The sequence below is a fragment of the Staurois parvus genome, unplaced genomic scaffold (genome assembly GCF_062004578.1).
Source record: "Staurois parvus isolate SC_StPar_1 unplaced genomic scaffold, SC_StPar_1.0 ptg000031l, whole genome shotgun sequence".
Classification (NCBI taxonomy): domain Eukaryota; kingdom Metazoa; phylum Chordata; class Amphibia; order Anura; family Ranidae; genus Staurois; species Staurois parvus.
Genome location: NW_028317827.1, coordinates 6,572,343 through 6,592,416, shown reverse-complemented (window position 1 = coordinate 6,592,416; position 20,074 = coordinate 6,572,343). Strand labels below are relative to the sequence as shown.

Below are 20,074 nucleotides of genomic sequence, written 5' to 3'. Positions count from 1 at the left end.
CAAATCATTACATGCCATTCCTTCTTACCGTGGTTCACACAGGAACTGCGAACTCTCTCCATCGGCTCTCCATACTAGCCATTCCCTAAAAGATGGGTGGCAGAACATGCGTGTCTTATCCCTTCTTTTTATCAAAAATGATGAGAGAAGTTCCATCCGCTGCTGGAAGTCTTTCCAGTTGTGTTCTGGATAAACATAGCCTGCGTTGATGGCCTGGAAAATCTGCTCATCTGTCATGGGGTGTAATGAGGCCAGAGCCAAGTTCAGAATAGGAAGTGCTTTCTCAAAGGCGGAATTAGTCATGAACTTCATATTGCACTGAAGCAGATACAGCTCAGACACGGAAACCGGCACCACTTTGTAACTGGAGCTCTTGATGACTAGGTGGCCTTTTTCAAAAAGGTCCAGCGTGAGCTTCAGGTAGAGATAGGAGCCCTGGCTTCGTGTCACCAGGTGGTCCGTCAGTTTACTGATGCTGCTGGCATCTGTTTTGCCATTTATAGAGATATTGTTTGCAATTTCCTGGCTACTGTTGTTTCTGTATTGTATATAAGCGCTCAGGTCATTGTAGATTTCTTTGTTCTCTGGGAAATCATCTAAGGAAATCTTGGATAAGGGCAGTGAACTTGTTATTTCCTGGAATTAAAAAAGAAAAAAAAAGGAGAGATCTGTTAAAAGTACACATTTGTTAAAGTCACATTAACCTCAGAAAATGTTACCACTTCAACAGACAATATCACCAACATAAAAAGGAGAACTGAATGTAAAAGCACACAATCAAGTATTTTAAATTCTTATTTGAAGCATTTTCCTTAACATAGTAAACATTTTATTGGCTTGGAGTGGACCTCTAAACTTGCTAGGGAATAGACACCCAGAAAGTGCCAATTCCCTAATACAGTCCCCTCCCTTCTGTCATATCATAGCCCTCTACTCTTCTGGGAGTGGCATATTACACTCTGTGCTGGCCCATCTCCTCTATGCCTCCCCCACTCAATTAACTAGGAGTTAGGGAGATACACCATGTTAATTACATGGTAGCTTAGTTTTAGGGCTCAGGAAAGGCTCAGTTAAGAAGCGTGGAGAGACCTTATATTAAAATGTACGTAAACCCCAACAAGCTCCTTTTATTTTCTCCCTTTTGGTCTTCTCAATGTGTTTTGTTAAAAACAAACCAAATGATTTCCTTGCGCTATCAAAAACAGAAAATAAGGATTGCTGCATCCACTAAATTATACTAGATGTAAAACAACTAGTTGAAGAAAAGGGGGTGCGCTGTCTCTTACACATTCCAAAATGCAATTGTGCATGCAATAAAAAAGGATGTTTTTCAAGTAAATGTGTTTTGTTATATCTGTTTGGGAAGCACTTTGGAATCCACTAGAAATTAGCTAAGCAGAGCTGACCACTGAAAACTTGTGATGTCACGTCAAAAGCATCCTATATTTCTGGTACATCAACAGTTATTTTCTGAACCTGTGATGTGTTTAAAGTGATACAACATGGATACTTAAAGTGGAATTCCTGCCTAGCATAAAGTATTCTTCAAAATGTGCCCTCCCCTCTCATGCTGCCTTTTGTAAAAAAGATGTGTATACTTACCTTTTCTCAGTCTGCCCTGCTTGCATGATCTCACAGCTCCTCCTCCCTTTGCATGATTTTGCAGCTCCTCCTCCCCTTGCATGATTTTGCAGCTCCTCCTCCCCTTGCATGATTTTGCAGCTCCTCCTCCCCTTGCATGATCTTGCAGCTCCTCCTCCCCTTGCATGATTTTGCAGCTCCTCCTCCCCTTGCATGATTTTGCAGCTCCTCCTCCCCTTGCATGATCTCGCAGCTCCTCCTCCCCTTGCATGATTTCGCAGCTCCTCCTCCCCTTGCATGATTTCGCAGCTCCTCCTCCCCTTGCATGATTTCGCAGCTCCTCCTCCCCTTGCATGATCTTGCAGCTCCTCCTCCCCTTGCATGATTTCGCAGCTCCTCCTCCCCTTGCATGATCTTGCAGCTCCTCCTCCCCTTGCATGATTTCGCAGCTCCGCCTCCCCTTGCATGATCTCGCAGCTCCTCCTCCCCTTGCATGATTTCGCAGCTCCTCCTCCCCTTGCATGATTTCGCAACTCCTCCTCCCCTTGCATGATCTTGCAGCTCCTCCTCCCCTTGCATGATTTTGCAGCTCCTCCTCCCCTTGCATGATTTTGCTGCTCCTCCTCCCCTTGCATGATTTTGCAGCTCCACCTCCCCTTGCATGATCTCGCAGCTCCGCCTCCCCTATGTCAGTGATTGACAGCTGCAAGGGAGAGGAGGGAGCACCAACAACAGCAAGACTATGGAAACCTATGGGTGATGTTCACTGTTCCCAGAATTCTCAGTAGTTATCGAGCGCTCCATGACACATGGGAGTAAGAGCCGAGGGATCACCTGACCGGACCAGAGCAGACTGAAAAAAGTATACATTTCTTTGAGGGCGAGTCAAAAATGATTCACACTCCGGTTATGTTAAAGCTTATGTTGGCCGCACCGTCTCATCAGCGCTTTCAGTTCATGGATACTGTCTCCCCAGTCACTGCAGTGCAGGGGGGAAGATGTTACGTCAGTTCATTTGTAACTGTGGTCAAGCAAAATCAAATGCCCCACTTGTGATTTTTCAAAAGGAGAGCAGCATGCAGTGATTCATTTTTTGTGGTCAGAGGGCATACCTGGTTTTGTTATTTATCAAAGACTTTGTGCGCAGTATGAAGAAAGTGTTTTGTGGCAAAGAAGTGTGTATGAATGGATAGAGAAGTTCAAGGAAGGTTGCACAAGCCATCAAGAAGGGGCCAGATGCCCTTCCACTGCCGATAACAGCATCCTCCCTATCCTGATCTTGCTCCTATGGACTTTCACCTCTATGGTCCTCTTAAAGCACCCCTACAAGGATGAAGATTCAATTCTGATGAAGAAGACAGTGGTGCATTCGTGGCTCGCAGCTCAGCCTAAAACATTTTTTAATAAGAGAATACTAAAGCTTGTTGACAGATGGATAAACTGTATTGAAAATCAAGGTGATTATGTCAAAAAATTATGTATTTGTCTTTTTTAAAAGGTAATTAAAATAAATTCTACAGCTAGAGTGCAGATCATTTTTGACTCACCCTCATATATAGGGTAGGCAGGATAGGGAGCAGGAGGGGGGAGGGGATATTTTTAATAGTTAGCGTTAGGCAGAAATTACAGTTTAATGATGTCTCTAAAGTCTTGCAAAGTATATAGAGACGATGTAAATAATCAATAAATAAAATAAATTGAAGATGGAGAGCACAGTACAGGGAGAACATTAACATGAAATGGGGGATGACCAACACATAGGTTTACACAATGATAATCTCTAATTTCACCTTTACTAACAACTTCAAAGGAGTAAAAAGACCAATTCAATGTTTAAATGCCACCCTTGATCAGAGTTTCCTATTTAAGTAGAGCTGCCATGTAATCTATATAGCGTTGGTCATTCACAGACTGCCTAAAGTTTCCCTAATACTTAGTATTTAGAAATTTTACTATAAAAGAACAAAGAATGTTAGGCTCCTAAAAATGGGTTACAATGATTAAAGGCAATTTATGCCTTGCAGCTGCAGAAGAACTGCAGAGCCCAGCATTTGCAGGAGACGCCAGTTTAGCAGCTGATCAGCAGCTGCAGAGCTGCAGGTAGATGAAACTTTGGCTCTCGGGCCCGGCAGATGGCAAGCTCTTTCTCTACATGAAAAATTAATCTGCTGAACATCAGGCGTGTGACAAAACCACATCATTTTGCCTGCTGTCTCTCCAGAATGCCTAACACTTTTCCATTCCCTCGAATTGCATTTAGTAAATTGCCTGGCAGACAAACACGAGCAAGTAATGTAACCGCCAGGATCAACAATGACTTAGAGGTATTTTGGCAAGTGAAGTGGGATTACCAGCAAGGCCATAATAATGGCAGCTTAGAGAGAAAAACTGACACACCGAAGTACCAGATAGATTGTTCTGGCAAGGTAATTATTTTGCTGGAAATACCTTGCGGTGATGTCTGCCTGCTTGGGAAGGATTCAGGGGTTTTCTGGGGATATAAACCCAGTTTTGAAAATAAGCGAGAAGGGAAAATGACAAATTCCTTTTCATATGCTACGAATTGTGTTACCAATGAATTGCACATGGAGTGAGGGATATGGTTGAAGGGTACACTCCAGTCATCACATTAAACTCTACCCTTAATCTCCAAAAATAATCCATACACATCCACTATTTAATGGCCTTCGAATAGGGATAGTCAACCTTGGAGAATTGGAGTTCTACCGGAACAACATGGAAAAGATCAAAAGTCACAGCCTGTGGCTCACCTTTTTTTTTTTAAGGAGATAATCTGGTATGGCCCCATCAAAATGTAAGGTTTGAAAAGTTTAGGGGGCAGTAGCAAGTACTGCATAGTTCAGGAGTATGTAACAGGGAGATCAGTAATATATAATGCAGAACTCAGGAGTCAGTAGTATGTAAGATACAGTTTAGGGGTCAGGCGTAAGTAATGCAGAGTGCAGGGTAAGCAGTAGGCAACTCAGATGTCAGGAGTAAGTAATGCAGAGCACAGGAGGGAATAGTGCAGAGTTTAGAGGTATATAGTAAGTAGGTCAGGGTCAGTGGAATGTAACAAACAGTGCAGAGGTCAGTGGCGTTTAAAGACCTGTTAGTCACTGCTAGCACACATAGAAGAGAACTACTTTTTAGGTGCCCCATTCTCACTGCAACATAGCTCAGGGGTGCGGTGCAGTGAGGTGTAAGACATGCTGCAAAATATTGCACTGCATGTCACTGCACAGCTAGCACAATGCACTGCTCTACTGTGTGGTGACATGAAGAGTCACTTTGTACACTTCAAATAAAGTGAAATAAAATAGGGAGCTGTGTGGTGCAATAAAACATGCATAACACTGACCCTGGCATACATCACCGCAGCCCAAAATAAACTGCTGCCTGCAAACGAAACAGACTGGTGTGCGGGCCCTAAGGGCCAGTTCACACTACATAAATGCACTCTGAATGCATTCCAGACACATTTTTGCTTACAGTTCACACCGCACACAGTTCCGGTGCAGTTTGCTATGTTCCAGTATCGTTCTGTGCAGGAATAAATGCAGCATGTTCTACTTTTTTTTCTGCAACGCAAACGGACTGAAACTGACTGCACTAGTGTGAACCAGGGCCCTTGGAATACATGAAAAACACTGCATGCATTTTTGATGCAGAAAAAAAGCGCACTGAACTGCATCTACTGTGATCTAGTCCTTAGTCTTGGTTCACACTACTGCGTGCTACATGTAGCGCAGCCCATTCATTTCAATGGGCTCTATCAATTACAGAAAGCCTGACAACAAAAACTACTGAAACCAAGGGGTTGCTTTGAGTCAGAAACCACATTCCAACTTGCCCGGAAAGTTTAAATTTAATTGGAGATAAAACAGAGAAAATTTCAACAGCACAGATATCAGGAAACAGACACTGCCACACCACATAGGGAGCTCTTGGAATTTGGCTGCAGTTAAACGCATTGAATAAAATTAATGAACAGTAGCAAAAAGTTCATTATTTGCTGGATATACGTTGTTGATCCCTGATCAGTTTCACTGTTAAATAGAATACAGTGTCTTCTGAAGCCCACTTTACTACTATGCACTACTATGAATAGTCTGAACAGCATGAGGTCAGACACTACACAATACAGCAACTCAAAGGATCTCCTAGATCAGTGGTCTCCAAACTGTGGCCTTTATCCTTGGGGCTTTATTCCTCCCACTTGCATTAACAGTGGGGCATAATTCCTGCCACAGAAACAAACAATGGGGCACTACTCCTCCAACTGACACCAGTGATTGGGGATTATTCCTCCCACTCTCACCAATAAAGGGGCACTAATCTTTCCACTGACACAAACGATGGGGACTATTCCTCCCATAGTCACCAACGAAGAGGCACTAATCCTCCCACTGACACCAACGATGGGGCACTAATCCTCCCACTGATATCAATGATGGGGCACTAATCCTCCCACTGACAGCAACGATGGGGCACTATTCCTCCAACTGACACCAACTATGGGACACTAATCATCCCACTGACACCAACTATGGGGCACTATTACTCCCGCTGATACCAACTATGGGGCACTATTACTGCCACTGATACCAACGATGGGGCACTATTACTTCCACTGATACCAACGATGGGGCATTATTACTGCCACTGATACCAACGATGGGGCACTATTACTCCCACTGATACCAATGATGGGGCACTATTCCTCCCAATGACACAAAGGATGGGGCACTATTCCTCCCAATGACACAAGGGATGGGGCACTATTCTTGCCACTGACACCAAGGACAGGGCACTATTCTTTCCACAGACACCAAGCATGGGCACGATTCCTTCCACTGACACCAATAATGGAAGACTATTCCTCCCACTGACCCCAATGATGGAGCATTATTACTGACGCTGGGACATTTTCTATTCCCACTGGCCACAGTCCAGCCCTTCTCAAGTCTGAAGGACAGTAAACTGGCCATTTGTTAAGAATGTTTGGAGACCCCTGAACAGGGGCCCCTGGGCAATAGGGGATCATGGGGCCCCTGTGTTCTTGCCCAAACTCAAAAAAGCCTATGAAAAAGGTACCAGGGGCATCTCATGGGGCCCCCTACTGACCCCAGGCCCTCGGGCATGTGCCCAAGTTTCTATATGGTCAGTCCGCCCCTGCCCCTGACCTAGAGGAAACAAGCGTTTTTGGATTTTTCAGGCTACAAAAACTGTCAAGACCTCTACAAGTAGTGCAGGGCTTTCTTTTTATGTTCGGCCTTCTGTACACATGTGGCAGTACAGAAAATGCTTCAGAATCACCAGATTACCAATAAAATGGAATGCAGTGCACTAGGCATTGCTCCTTGGAAGAAGAACTGAAAGACTAAGGAAGTTGGCTGTGCTCTATGTAGGCATCTCAAAGTCTAATTTTTGATTCTGGATAGAGTGATTCTTTAAGGGTTTTCATTTGTATTGAACAATTAGGTTACATGACAATTTTAGATTATAGAAAGAAAGAATATTATAGTTATTAGGGTTCCTTAAAAACTACATGCTATAACGGGCATTTTTCATTGTCTCCAAGTCGTTTGGCTTAAAAAAATCAGATCTGTAACAACATGCTCACACACGCAGCAGTTTACTGGCACTGCCCAAAAAATACATAACCTCTTTCTGACCTCAGTCACTGGAAATTCAGGTCTTAATGGTGCTGTACTTATATCAAAGTAAAAGAAAATGATCAACAGGTGCATAGTCTCTATACCTGAAAATTAGTCCGCACTGTCACAATCAGCTTTATCCATAATGGGAAAGAGGAAATGATTTTACTGATAAATGTGGCAATGGTGTCACCATAGTCAGGCTTGTGGAATTCAGCTTCGTTCAAGCCGTCCACCAAAATGATAAATTCTTCTTCTGGGATCTTTCCCTCTGCAAAATGGAAGTTTTATTAAGACTGAATATCAGATTATCATAAGAGGCATCCTCTCAAGATGATTTATTACAGATTTAATCTTTATTAGTAAAGCAAAATTCAGAACAGGCAACACTTTTGCAATTCATATTTTGTGGCACTTAGCCCATGGAGTTGAAGTGTTTTTCAACCTAAAGCGGAACTTTAACAATTTTGATCTGATCAGTGATTGTGCTTTGCTGCAATGAATGCTATCAGACTACTTTGACTGAACATAACATAGACTTGTGGGTGCCTAGATGATTTGTAATGCAGCAGGTTTTCAGGTGAGATGAAGATAAGCAGACAGAGTTAAGGGAAGTTCTACATATTGTGTAACAAATATACACACCAAAATATGGAATAGCAAAAGTGTCACATACAAACTTTGCTTTCTGGAAAATGATGCAGCAATATTTATGTGTTCCTTTTTTACTTACCCAATGGACAGCATATTCGGCTCCTGAAACTCCTTAAAGACTAACTGCATGTAAAGTGGAACTATGGGCAAAACCTTTTTTATTCATTTTGGATAAAGCAAGAGAGGGTTATAACCCGTCTGATTTTTTATTTGTCATCCATGTCCCATTGTGGAGATTTCCCTTCACTTCCTGTCCCATAGCCTAAGAAGAGAGAGGAAATCCCTGCTGCAAATTAAGGGAATTCCTTGGGAAACTCAAGGTCACCAGATCTAGTGTCCCCACTAGAAGATTTCCCATCTATTACTTTTCTGGGGACAAACCAAAAGGTGGGATTTTCATAAAAGAAAATCCTACCTTTTGGTTTGTCCCCAGAAAAGTAATAGATGGGAAATCCTCTCATCCTATTTGTCCTACCATTTGTTTTACCATCATTGAAGGTAAAACTTCAATGATAATGGTAAAACAAATGGTAGGACAAATAGAGAGGATGAATCTTCTTGATAGTGACACAGACAGCAATAAAAACTGACACATTTTCTAAAACCTCTCCACTCTATCCAAAACAAAAAAAAAAGAAAGTTTTGCCTTTAGTTATACTTTAAAGGCTGGCCATACATCATGCAATATTCTTTCCTTCAACCACGGGTTGAAAGAAAGACAACTGCTTGATTCCCCCATCAACACAGAGTTGATGGGGGAATCCCGCCTGCATCGTTATCGTATTCTGCTAGCAGGGAGACTTCCCTGTTGGCAGAATACAATGATCACACGAAAAAAAAAAAATACGCTGGCTGTACTGAAGTTGAATGAGAGATCAACTTCAGTACAACCAGCCTGTCCATACATGGATCAAAACTCGATCTATGGCTGGCTTCAGTCAGCTTTACACTTTCATGATGCTTTGCGGTTCTTCATGTACCATGTTGCATGCCATTCATTTTGAATGCACCCCAAACAACTAATCTAAGTTACCTCTGTTGTGTTGCAGCACACCACAAAACACAATGCATTGTACTGTAATGTGTTGGGAAAAATAGAACAGGTTCAATTTTAGGTCTGTAGTGGTGAGTCAGCAGCTCTTTCAAATAAACGGGCTGCCTTAATGTAATGAGCGTTAATATACCACTTTAGACAGCAACTGTGTAAAGGGGACCTAAGGAAATGCGATCTAGTCCCAGCCCACAGAAGAACATTGAAGGAGCAGCATCAAATTGATGCTTCTTAACTCTCCTAAGCATTTTCACTTATGCCCTTTTCAAACAAAATTACCCTGTTATTTATTATATAAACAGTTGAATGTAGTGCAGTAAATTATACGTTGATAAAACTGATGACTTGATTTGATGGAGAAATCTGCAGCATATCTCCCCACCATCACTCCTTTCCTTCATACCTCGACGCAGGTTTGTCAGAGGTTCCAGAACTCCCCTTCTAAAGGCGGTCAATGGGTCCTGCACGCAGGAGCGCAAGCTGAGCATGCTCTGTAAATGGGGTTCTCTTATGAGAAGGTCCCGGTAAGCTGTCAGCTGATGTGACCGGCACAGCAAGGCAGCAATACTGTGCACAAACTCTGGTACCAGGCAAGTATATGTGTTGTCGGCTTGACAGTAGTGATAGGCAACCACCTGCAAAGAGAAAAAGACCAAGAGGTTTATTACAGATGCAACACATGTTACAAGAGTTCAAAAATGTCCCAATAAATTGCGTATATTTTTTCATGTGTGGGTAAATGCTAGCATAGAAAAGATTCTGGTTGGGCGCACATCCAGTAAAATCACCTGTAGGGTAATGATTAGTGTGAAAAACCTTAGCGGTTTATGCCAGTTCCCTCATTTGTTTTTACCATGGAATGCTTTTATGAAGAATGCTACAATAAAGGTGATTTTACTGGATGTGCAGCCAACCAGAAACCTTTCTATACTATGAAGACTGTGATGAACAGGGCCAGCCTCTGCTAGTGTGATAGTGGGGGTGGAACAGGAAACAACCTGGAGCGATGCTCACATTCCCTGTGGGTAAATGCGATCATATTAATGCCAACAGGCTTATATAAAAATGTAACGTGTAAAATAACCAATGGTGACAAATCTTTCATAGAGGGGATAACATATAAATTAGGAAAAGCTGCAACCTTTGAGGCCAGGTGTTTCAAGGACTCGTCCATTGTTTTTTGGTGCTCAGGACTGCCTCTGGATCCCAATGTTTTCATAGTGGTTGACCCGCACATATTTAGGCTCAGTGGTGATGTCTGTGACAGAGGGATCTCCTGACTGTGGTCAATACCTGTTCAAAAATAAATAAATCATTAAGAACATGTTCATTGTTGGCAGCATGTACATTAACCAATAAAATAATACTGATGGACGAATCACTGCAAGCCCTATTAAAGTGTCTGTACATCAAAGCACGATTGTTACCAATGAGCTTGGAAATGGACTCCCAAATCAAATGATGAAGTAAAGTATTTAAAAAGACTTCCAAAATACCTTTAATTCTTTTCTTTAGTTTCAGATCACATGACTGCATCAAACTATTTGGAGCAGAGTGGTCCGGGCAGTGGGCAGGTTCAGTCTGTCCTGCTCAGAAAGGCAATGACAGGAGGAGCTGCTGTCAATAACTTTTACCTGCCCCGTCAAGCACCCAGCTGCCTACATTACCAGCAGCACCACATGACAGGGCAGGAAAGAGTGTCTGATGGACAGCAGGTCCCCCTGTAATAGCTATTTACTGCAGGGCAGATTGATCATGCCCACTACCCAGGCTGTTTGGATCTGAATAGAGCAAAGGGAGAGGAAACCGAAGACAAACTTTAGAACATGCACACATGAGATGGCTATGCTGCACAGAGTAGAGGACCCTGCAGATCATTGCCACCACTAATAGGATCAACAGGCATTTTTATCCAAAATTTACTTTCTAAAAAAAAAAAAAAAAAAAAAAAAAAAAAAAAGGCACGTCATGATGTAGAAATGTATTCCAGACACTAGGATTTTTTTTTAGATTTAGTGTCACTTTAAATGAAAATATTGACTTTTGACATAAAGACTCTAGCAGGGCCCACAGCCCTCTTCAACGTTAAAACAACAATAGAGCAGGAAATACCTGTCTTTTCTAAGAAATGTTAACATTTTTTTCATTCAACTTCAACTGCCTATATTTCTGGATCTACCAAACATTTTGACATGTTGTTTGCACTGAAGATAACCTTTACCTATGCATCTTCATCCCAGCTTGAACTGCCCAAGATTGTGACACGTTTAAGTTCTTTTACTGAACATTGAAAACCTTTTTTAATTTCTATATAACAGATGACTTGAAGTTTAGGCAAACATCTGTGTCAGTCAAATGATCACAAAATAGGGTAAGTGTGACTTGGCATCTGGCAGGCAGACCCTATTTCCAAGGAGAATTTCTGTTTATAGGCAGTATGAGCTTTTTCCTGGCAGAAGCAGGTGCCTCTCCACAACAAAACCAGGTATTAAAAATTAACCACAGAAAGCCGGTCCAGCAGCGAAGATATGCGGGACATGGCAGGCTGACTATATACGTGCCCCTGTACAGCACTCGGCTGACTAAATGTAGAATGCCCCAACCTTAGTCTATAACTCAGAATTTGAAGAATGCTTTTGATATTCCTGGCAAAATTATAATAAGGTTTGTTTAGGGAAACATAATATATAAATGGTCTGAGCAGGCAAAATATAAAAATGTCATCAGGAGTTTGCACTGTACACCCCATACTCAGCATCACCAAGCTGTCTTAGGGCTCATTCAGATGGACGCTGAGTCTCTTCCCCCATGCTGAGGCACCTTTTGCTGCATGTGCATCCACCTCGGAGCTGCACACAGGCAACCCATAGAAGTGCATGGAGACGCAGTGGCTGTACAGACACAATCACATATCAAAATTTGACATGCGGGCAGGAGTGGGTGCATGCATCCAAACACAGACACTGTGGGGGTTATTTACTATAGCTGGAGAGGGCAAAATCTGGTGCAACTCTGCACAGAAACCAATCAGCTTCCAGGTTTTTTTGCCAAAGCTTAACTGAACAAGCTGAAGTTAGAAGCTGATTGGCTACTATGCACAGCTTCACCAGATTCTGAGTGCTCCAGCTTTAGTAAATCTCCCTCTGTGTGTTCAGATTCGTTCACCCACTGCATCTGCATCCACTTTAATGGGCTGCTTGAATGCTGCTTTGAAGTGGATGCTGACACAGAAAAAAAGCAGTTAAGAACGAACAGGTCTCAACACCGGTCTAAATGAAATCTTAGGACCGGATTAGATGCATCTGATTTATTTTGAGTTTCTCACTCATTGAGAACACTTTAGCAGAAACCATAATCCTGGCCATACACTGGTAGATTATTGAATGAACATTTATATAAAAATGTTAAGTACATATTACATTTGATGACCTGATAAATGTTATTCAAAAAACCTTCAAAATTATCCTCCCTGCTCCGTTGAATTTTCTCATCATTGTCAAAAAACAAACATCGATTTGACCCAACTAAGAATTAGAAAATAAAAATAAACTTTCTTAAAACAAAAGATTTCAAGGAAAATTCTACTGTTGTATGGCCAGCCTAATATGGTATTGAGAAAATAAATAAAAAAACAATTGCCTTGACATATATACACTAAAAGCTGATTCAAATTGCATTGTAAGCCTATCACAGTTTCTTAAAAGGAAGCTTTCAACAAATGTGGGCTGAGTACTGTCATGTTGGGGTACAAACACCTCCCCCTCATATTAAAAGAAAGGGGAGGTGTCCTATAGACCAGCAGGAAAAACTCAGGTAGTGCTGACAACACTGCTTGGAATTACAGTACAGCAGAAAAAGCACAGTTAGCTCACTGCAGGATGTTAATATTTCACTAGATTTCTAGTAGCGTCATTGTTTTTTGTATGGTTTTGCCCAAACTGGGTTGTCAATTAAAATCAGCTACATTCCGAGTGCAGCTAAAAAGGTATGCAAAGTCTTACCTCTTATTTTCTTTGGAAAGCATACATGTCCTCGGTAGAAAAGCATGTCCCCTGCCTGCATATGCTGCACAATTTGACCCTTGTTGTGGAAGCAGTGGACCCTCTACAGAGGTCTGACAGTCCCTGCTAACACTCTCCAATTAGAAGGTAGGCTAAGCTTTGCTGAGTGGAAAGCTGCAGAGAGACCACTGCCTCCACACAAGAGTCTAATACTATTATTTTCTTTACACCTAGTGTTTTAATAGTATTTGAGGGTGTTCACATAGTTAAAGGAAAACTCCAGCCTAACTAGCCTTAAAAATATTCCCTTCCCGCCTCCTAACAACAACCTGCTAACCTGTTAAAAAAAAATGTATATTTACCCATTTTCAGCCTGCATCAGTCCAGTTACGTGGCTCCCCTGTGTGTCAGCCACAGAGGGGAGAGTGCTGACAATGGACATGGAAGTCTATAGGTGACATTACTGCTCCTGGAATTCCCAGCTGTTGTTGAGCTTCCTCTCCCCTGCAGCTGCCACTGGCTGAAACAGTATCATGTGACCAGACCAGAGCAGGCTAAAAATAGGTACTTTTATTTATTTTTTTTTTTACACAGGTTAGTTAGCATAGGAGTTAGGAGGGGCCATTTTGACAACTAATTAACTAATTAAGCATAGGTTAGTTAGGTTTAGATATGCCCCTTGTGCCGATTCCTGTCCTCCTCCGTCCTGCCCAGCCCCATGCAATATTCCAATGTGGAGGGGGTTAAAACAACTAAGGAGCTGTTACAGGCTCTCAATCAAGAGAGCCGGACTATGCCATTCATAGAAGCTGTACCACAGGTTCTGTGAATGGAACACAATAATGAATGGAGGGCGGGTAGGCAGATGATTGATAGTTCCTCTGTCTCCATTCATAGAAGCTATAGCTGGTAGTGGGGTAAGACAGAGGAAGATTTTCGCTAAAAGAAGAGGAATCAACACAAAAGACACATCTCACTTGACTACAAATTATGTCCCTTGTGCTAATATTTCTGTTTGTAATTTAGCTGTGCTAAGCTTTAATAGTTGGCTTGAACTGCATTTTATGTTTTAGTAATGTAAAGCAAATGAAATATATTTTATACATAGTCATGGCACTCTCTTTTTAAAGACGCTCGATACTCCATGAGATCATATAATATTACCCTTAGGAGATGAAGAAGGGCTACTAGACGCAATCTGCCTCATACGGGTCCCGTGACAGCTGAGCGCCACCAGCTTGGAAATGATCGCCGTCTTTCCAAAGCCAACGGAGCCAACAATTACTACTCCGCGGTTGTCCGGCAGCTCTGAACTTCTCATCTTTTCCTCCGTCTCCTGAAAGAGCCAGCCTCTTCCAATAAACACTGAGTCCGTTGTTATGCTTGGCACTTCAAACAACAGCGGCTTCAAGAGAATGTCCTGTGGCTTGTAGGGGACAAAGCGTGCTGCAAAGTGGAGAAAAACAAGAAACCAACTGTTAACTCCTCCATTCCCAGACATCGCCAAACACAAAAACATTTCAGCCAACAGCAGACAAGCGAGAGTTAACTTACAATGAGGCAATGCAATCAAGCTCCTGCAAATGACACAACTGACAAAGGCTGACAACAGGGGCAAAATGCTCAGGCAGCCAGATTCCTTGAAGACTGCAAATGCACAGTGAAGTGTGCAAATTCATAATTTCAGCCCATTTTTGCCAAGCTAACATTTTAAATCCTCAAAAATTTTTCATGCAGCAAAATATCCATTTTTTTCTTTTTTTTATTTTAAATATGGGCAGCAACATTACCATGTGGTTAGCACTTCTGTCTTGGGGATAGGTCTGATTCCCACAATGGAGACTATCTGCAAAGAAGTGCATTCTTGTCGAATTTGTGTGGGTTTCATCCAGATGCTCTGGTATTCTCTTTCCATATAAAACATACTGGCCCATTAATTGACTTCCATCAAAATTGACCCCAAAAATATGTGCATGTTTATGAATTTGGCTGAAACATTTTATTCGACGCATTAGTCTTTTTTTAAAAGGTATCTAAGCTCACAAAATTTTATATATTGGAGTTTACAAACCCTTAACCTCTTGCCGTCCGCCTGCTGTTTATAAACGGCAGGGTGGTGGCAGTCCAGGGGCGGGTTGCCGTTCCACCACGATTCGGTGCCCGCCGTGACACAGTGAAACACCGATCGTCGGACGGGACCTCTGTATGAGGTCCCGATCATGTGATCACTGATTGGCGATTCAGTGATCACATGCAAAGTAGTAAGCAAGATGTCACTTGTGACATCATTGCTTACTATGTGTGAAATCTGTGAATGATCACAGAGGTCACATGGTACATTCACAACAGCCTTGTACCATGTGACAAGCTGTGACCAATCACAGCTCACTCAGTACTTCTCAATGACTGCAAGAATGCAGACAGAGAGAAAGAGAAATGATTGCTTTTACATCTTATATGGGTGTAAAAGCAATCAGTGTAAAAAAAAAAAAAAAAAATCTTCATCACCCCCCACAAGTAGTACAGTGTCACCATGGTGATACTGTACTGCTAGGGTAACAGTATGTAAAAAAAAAAATAAAAATAAAAAATAATAATATAAAAAAAATTAAATAAAAATGTAAAAAAAAAATGTTTAAAAATTATACTTTTTGGTTATAAACCAATTTGGATTTTTTTTTTACTAAAAAAAAATAACAGAATAAATTTTGGCCAAGATTTATGATGAAATATTATTTATTTGCAAAATTGTATAAAAAAAAAAAACACTTTTTTTCAAAATATTTAGACTTTTTCATTTACATAGTAAAAAAAAATAAAAATCCCAGCGGTGAATAAATACCACCAAAATAAAGCTTTATCTGTCTAAAAAAAATGGTAAAAAATTCATATGGGTGCAGTATTGCATGATCGCGCAATTGTCATTCGAAGTGTGATAGCGCTGAAAGCTGAAAATTGCCCTGGACAGGAAGGGGGAAAAAGTGTCCGGACAGGAAGTGGTTAAGTTCACACTAGCTGTGTTAGCTGGCATTAGGGAGCGTTTTTAACGCTCCTCAAACGCCTATGATAATTCTACACATGGCAGCACACAGTGCTGTTCACACTGAAGCCTTAGCGTTGTGTCAAAATTGACACCACATGTTGAGTCAGGAGGAGCTGAACCCTCCCATTCAAGTCTATGGTGATGCTCCTCAAATGCCTGGCTTACGATGGGTTTGCGGAGTGTTAATACCATTAAACTTCATTATAGGCATTTGCGGTGCGGTTTTAATGCTTGGCATTAATGCCTATTCAACGCCTCAAAAACACGCATAGTTCGATTGGGGAGCATTTGAGGAGCATTAAAAACGCTCCCCAAACACCTGTCAAACACTATAGGGACATTTGGCAAGAGTTAGACACTAGCCAAGTATGAACGAGCCCTTAAAGTGTTACTAAAACTAGGACCCTGCATTCACTATATTTGGTCTTCACAGTACACACAAAATGGAAATGTAATTATTTTAGTAAATATAAACTGCTAAATACCTTTTCTAATCAGCAGTTAGAGCAGTCTTGTGAATTCAGCAGAGCAATGGTTAAAGCTTGCAGGAGGAGTTTTCTTTCTGCTCTAGGAGGAAGCAAAACCCCTGACCTCTGTCTGACCAGTGCTGATTGGCCCTGTGCTGATCACATGCACTCTCCCAAGAAAAAAAAAAAAAACCTCTCTAGCAATACACACTAAACTGAGCAAGTGCAAAAGGGCTGCAGATTCTGTCTGTCTTATCAGCCTGCACATTTGAACAAGAGGAGGGGCAGAGAAGACAAGATCAAACAGCCTTTTTACACAAGTCAGATTAACCCCTTAGGTTCCACAGTGAGTATAACAAGCATGCTTTCCTGAATTATCAGACTGATTTTACTGTTGTGGATTTATTAACACTTTAAATCTGGTGACTGCACTAGCTTTTTTTTTTCTGAAGAGAAGTAGGTGTGAGGTACTAGATTCACAATACTAATTTGTCCCCTGCCCCCCCCCCCCCCAAAAAAAAAAACAACACCATAAACGTCTCCCCTGAGAATCCAAGTGAAATCAACAAAGATAGCATTTGATGGATGTCTTAAAATTCTGTAATAATTTATAGCCAATAAAATTAAGAAATTTGGAAGATATAAGACATCCAATGCATTTTGCAGGGCAAACATTTTTTTCGGGCTTTTTTTTCCTTTGACACCTAGGAGGAAGGTGTTCTGTAGTGCATAGGGAGAGCTCGGAGCAAGCTGATAACAGTGCAGCACAGGCAGAAAGCACAGAAAGTTATCAGCTCACTGGATTTCTAGCAGGATCACGATATTTTTTCCACTTAGCAGACAGACAGAAAATATTTTAATGTTATAGTTAACAGACCAAAAGGAGACAAATTACAGAAGTTCATTTAAAGCAAACATCAATGACTGCGATGACACTTGCTGATAAAAATGTATTCACATAAAGAACAAACATGCTGCCATTCTTCACGCCTTGAATCTGATCGCTGTGATTGAAAAAACCTAAAACAACAGAAAAACCACTTTTCTAAATCCCCTTTTCTACTTACCTGAAGCCATGATCATGTGTACACAGCACTGCCTTACTGATGTGGACCAAACGGCAAGGGGTTAGCACGCTATGTTGAATTAGCAGTCCCCACAGACAGAAATGGTGTCAGCAAGGGACCTACATGGGGACTCAGGTTAGTATAACCGGCTTCAGCAGGTGAGGAAAATTTACCAGTTGGCAGGAAGGGTTAGGAAGATAGGATGGGGAAAGTATAGATTTTTCACAAAGCTAGGCTTTAAGAATATTTGTTATGAAGTGGTATCAAAAAGTTTCAGGACTAGTTTTGTAACATGTCAACAGATGGCAGCGCCAGGCGGCATGCATAGTCACATGGAGCACCAATCTTCAGAAGTCAGTGTGCCAAAAGACATCGTTCTGTGTACATTGGGAGTTATGTAACTGGTGCTCTTCTAACCCCACGTGTGTTACCACATCTGCTATTTCATCAAATTAGAACAAAAAGCAAATGTGAAATTCAGCGCAAAGCTGCCAAAGAGACATCCGACATGATTCGGTAAGTTTACTGCCATGCTGCAATGAGTCGTTCAAGGTGATTTGATTGTCATGCGCACTTCAAGAGTGGAAGAACATCACTGAAAGACGATGAGAGATCAGGAAGACCTTCAATGAGCTCAACCCTTGAAATGCCCTCTTCCCAAAGATGAAGATCCAGCTCAAAGGACGCCGTTTTGACAACATTGTGGAGATCCAATGATTTGCCCAGTTTCAAGCAGAAATTCACATTTGCTCGTATATGCAAAGAAATGAAGGCAACTGCTTTGCAGGTTCACAAAAGGCAGGGTCTAATTGGTTTAATCCAAAATAAACTGCCTTAATCCACAGATTCCTCAGGGCATGCAGGCCCATTTGTACATCCAGGTTGAAGGGTAAAAGGTAGAGATTTCATTACCTTTAATTTCCTGCTGCACACGTGTTCCTGCTGTGTTATGCCAGGGCATTCGGATGGAGGTGCGTAGAGGAGCATTTCTCTGTACGTCCAGATAACTCAAGTCTTCCAGTTTCGTGGAGCTTGTTGCTGGAAAAATAAACACATTTTGTTTAAGTGCATATCAACCATACCTAGAGGCCGACAAAACAACCAATATGTTACCTCAGCAGTTAGCCATGAACCTGGATAAACAGGCTTGAAGACCAAGCAACTCGCTTATATGTGGGCAGAAAATGAAGCGATATTGCAATGTAGTTCTCTATTCAGTAAGAAGAATAATTCCAGGCATCGGCATGTTATACATAGTTACATTGGTCCAGAGTCCAGCAATGTAACTATGTATATGACACATCTGGCCGATGCCCCTGGAAGCTGGAAATCACTGAAGTAGACACAGCTACTCCAGTGATCTCAACTTGCTTCCAGGTCCCGTCCCGAGATGCTGGACTGATGCACTGCGAATGCAGATCGACTGCTCAGAACAGGCACTATTCAGAGAATGCTTTGCACCTAAATTACACAAAGTGGAGAGGTGGGCCGGTGACGTCACTCTTTCCATCTCCTCCAATCATAGAACACTTTGCATTCATTCAGGATATGCAAAGCATTCTCTGAATGGCACCTATGTTGAATGGTCGACATCATGTATTCACAATGCATCAGGCTGCCCGCTCAGAATTGGACCCGGAAGCAAGTGGAAGCCATTGGAGTATCAGTGTATACTTCAGGGATTTCCAGCCTCCAGGGGCATTGGCCAGCTTTGGTATATACTGTACATAGTTACAGTGGTCCAAGCTGGTGTAGCTAGGAGCCCGGAATTCTCTTTTAAATGTATTTTTTCAATATCTGCCTCAATTAATCCCCTATACCAGTGGTTCCCAATCTGAATCATCAAGTACCCCCAACAGGCCATGTTTTGGTAAATAGCTTTAGATAAAATAGCGATCAGAAATACCAAGGCATGGCCTTGATTAAAAGACCTGTGCAAAGTGAAGGAAATACTGAAGTCAAGAACTGTTGGGCTTGATACATAAGTTCAACTCGAACATTGGCCGTTCATGTGTTCGGCGAACACAATGCCCTACAATGCACTGCACCGACAGTGCTTGTGATTGGCCAAAGCAATGCACCTGATCACAGGTCAGGTGCAATGCTTTGGCCAATCACAGCGCATGATGTCAAAAGGGGGCAGGATCACTCAGTTGACACCACCGGGTGGTCCCTGTCTCTTTGATATTTAAGAACTGTCAGGCCAGCGCAGCTGTCAGATGGCAGGAGCCAGTGTTGAGAGTGGAGCAGGGTTTTTTTTTTTTTTTCGGGTCGGTGGTGGCAGCGGGCATCGTGATTAAAATTGGATCTACTTCGGGGGACATTTTTTTTTCATTTTTGTTTTTAATAAAGGCCGTGTCAATGACTGTCTTTTCAGATTACACTTTTTTTTTTGTGAATGAGTAGCGGTACCATGTACCTCATACTCACTCACATAGGGAGGGGCCAGGATCTGGGGGCCGCCTTGTTAAAAGGGGCCTCCAAATTTCGATAAGCCCCCCCGCCCGCAGACCCCCACAACCGTGGAAGAGGACCTTGTCATCAACAAAA

At 42.0% G+C, this 20,074-nt stretch overlaps 1 protein-coding gene across 5 annotated transcripts in view; it reads right to left on the bottom strand.

The window, feature by feature from the left end:
* The window catches only part of TANC1 (tetratricopeptide repeat, ankyrin repeat and coiled-coil containing 1), a 336,351-nt gene that overhangs the window by 82,938 nt on the left and 233,339 nt on the right, over positions 1-20,074 (bottom strand). For 4 of the 5 annotated variants that reach the window (XM_089659744.1, XM_089659745.1, XM_089659746.1 and 1 more), the window contains 6 exons: positions 18,437-18,562; positions 14,112-14,393; positions 10,088-10,239; positions 9,350-9,581; positions 7,346-7,512; positions 29-636 (listed from right to left, as the gene is read on the bottom strand). In XM_089659744.1, coding sequence (XP_089515870.1) covers positions 29-636; positions 7,346-7,512; positions 9,350-9,581; positions 10,088-10,239; positions 14,112-14,393; positions 18,437-18,562 — 1,567 coding nt within the window. Of the gene's footprint in view, positions 1-28; positions 637-7,345; positions 7,513-9,349; positions 9,582-10,087; positions 10,240-14,111; positions 14,394-18,436; positions 18,563-18,637; positions 18,917-20,074 lie in introns of those variants that run through there. The other variant, XM_089659748.1, reaches the window with a different exon arrangement.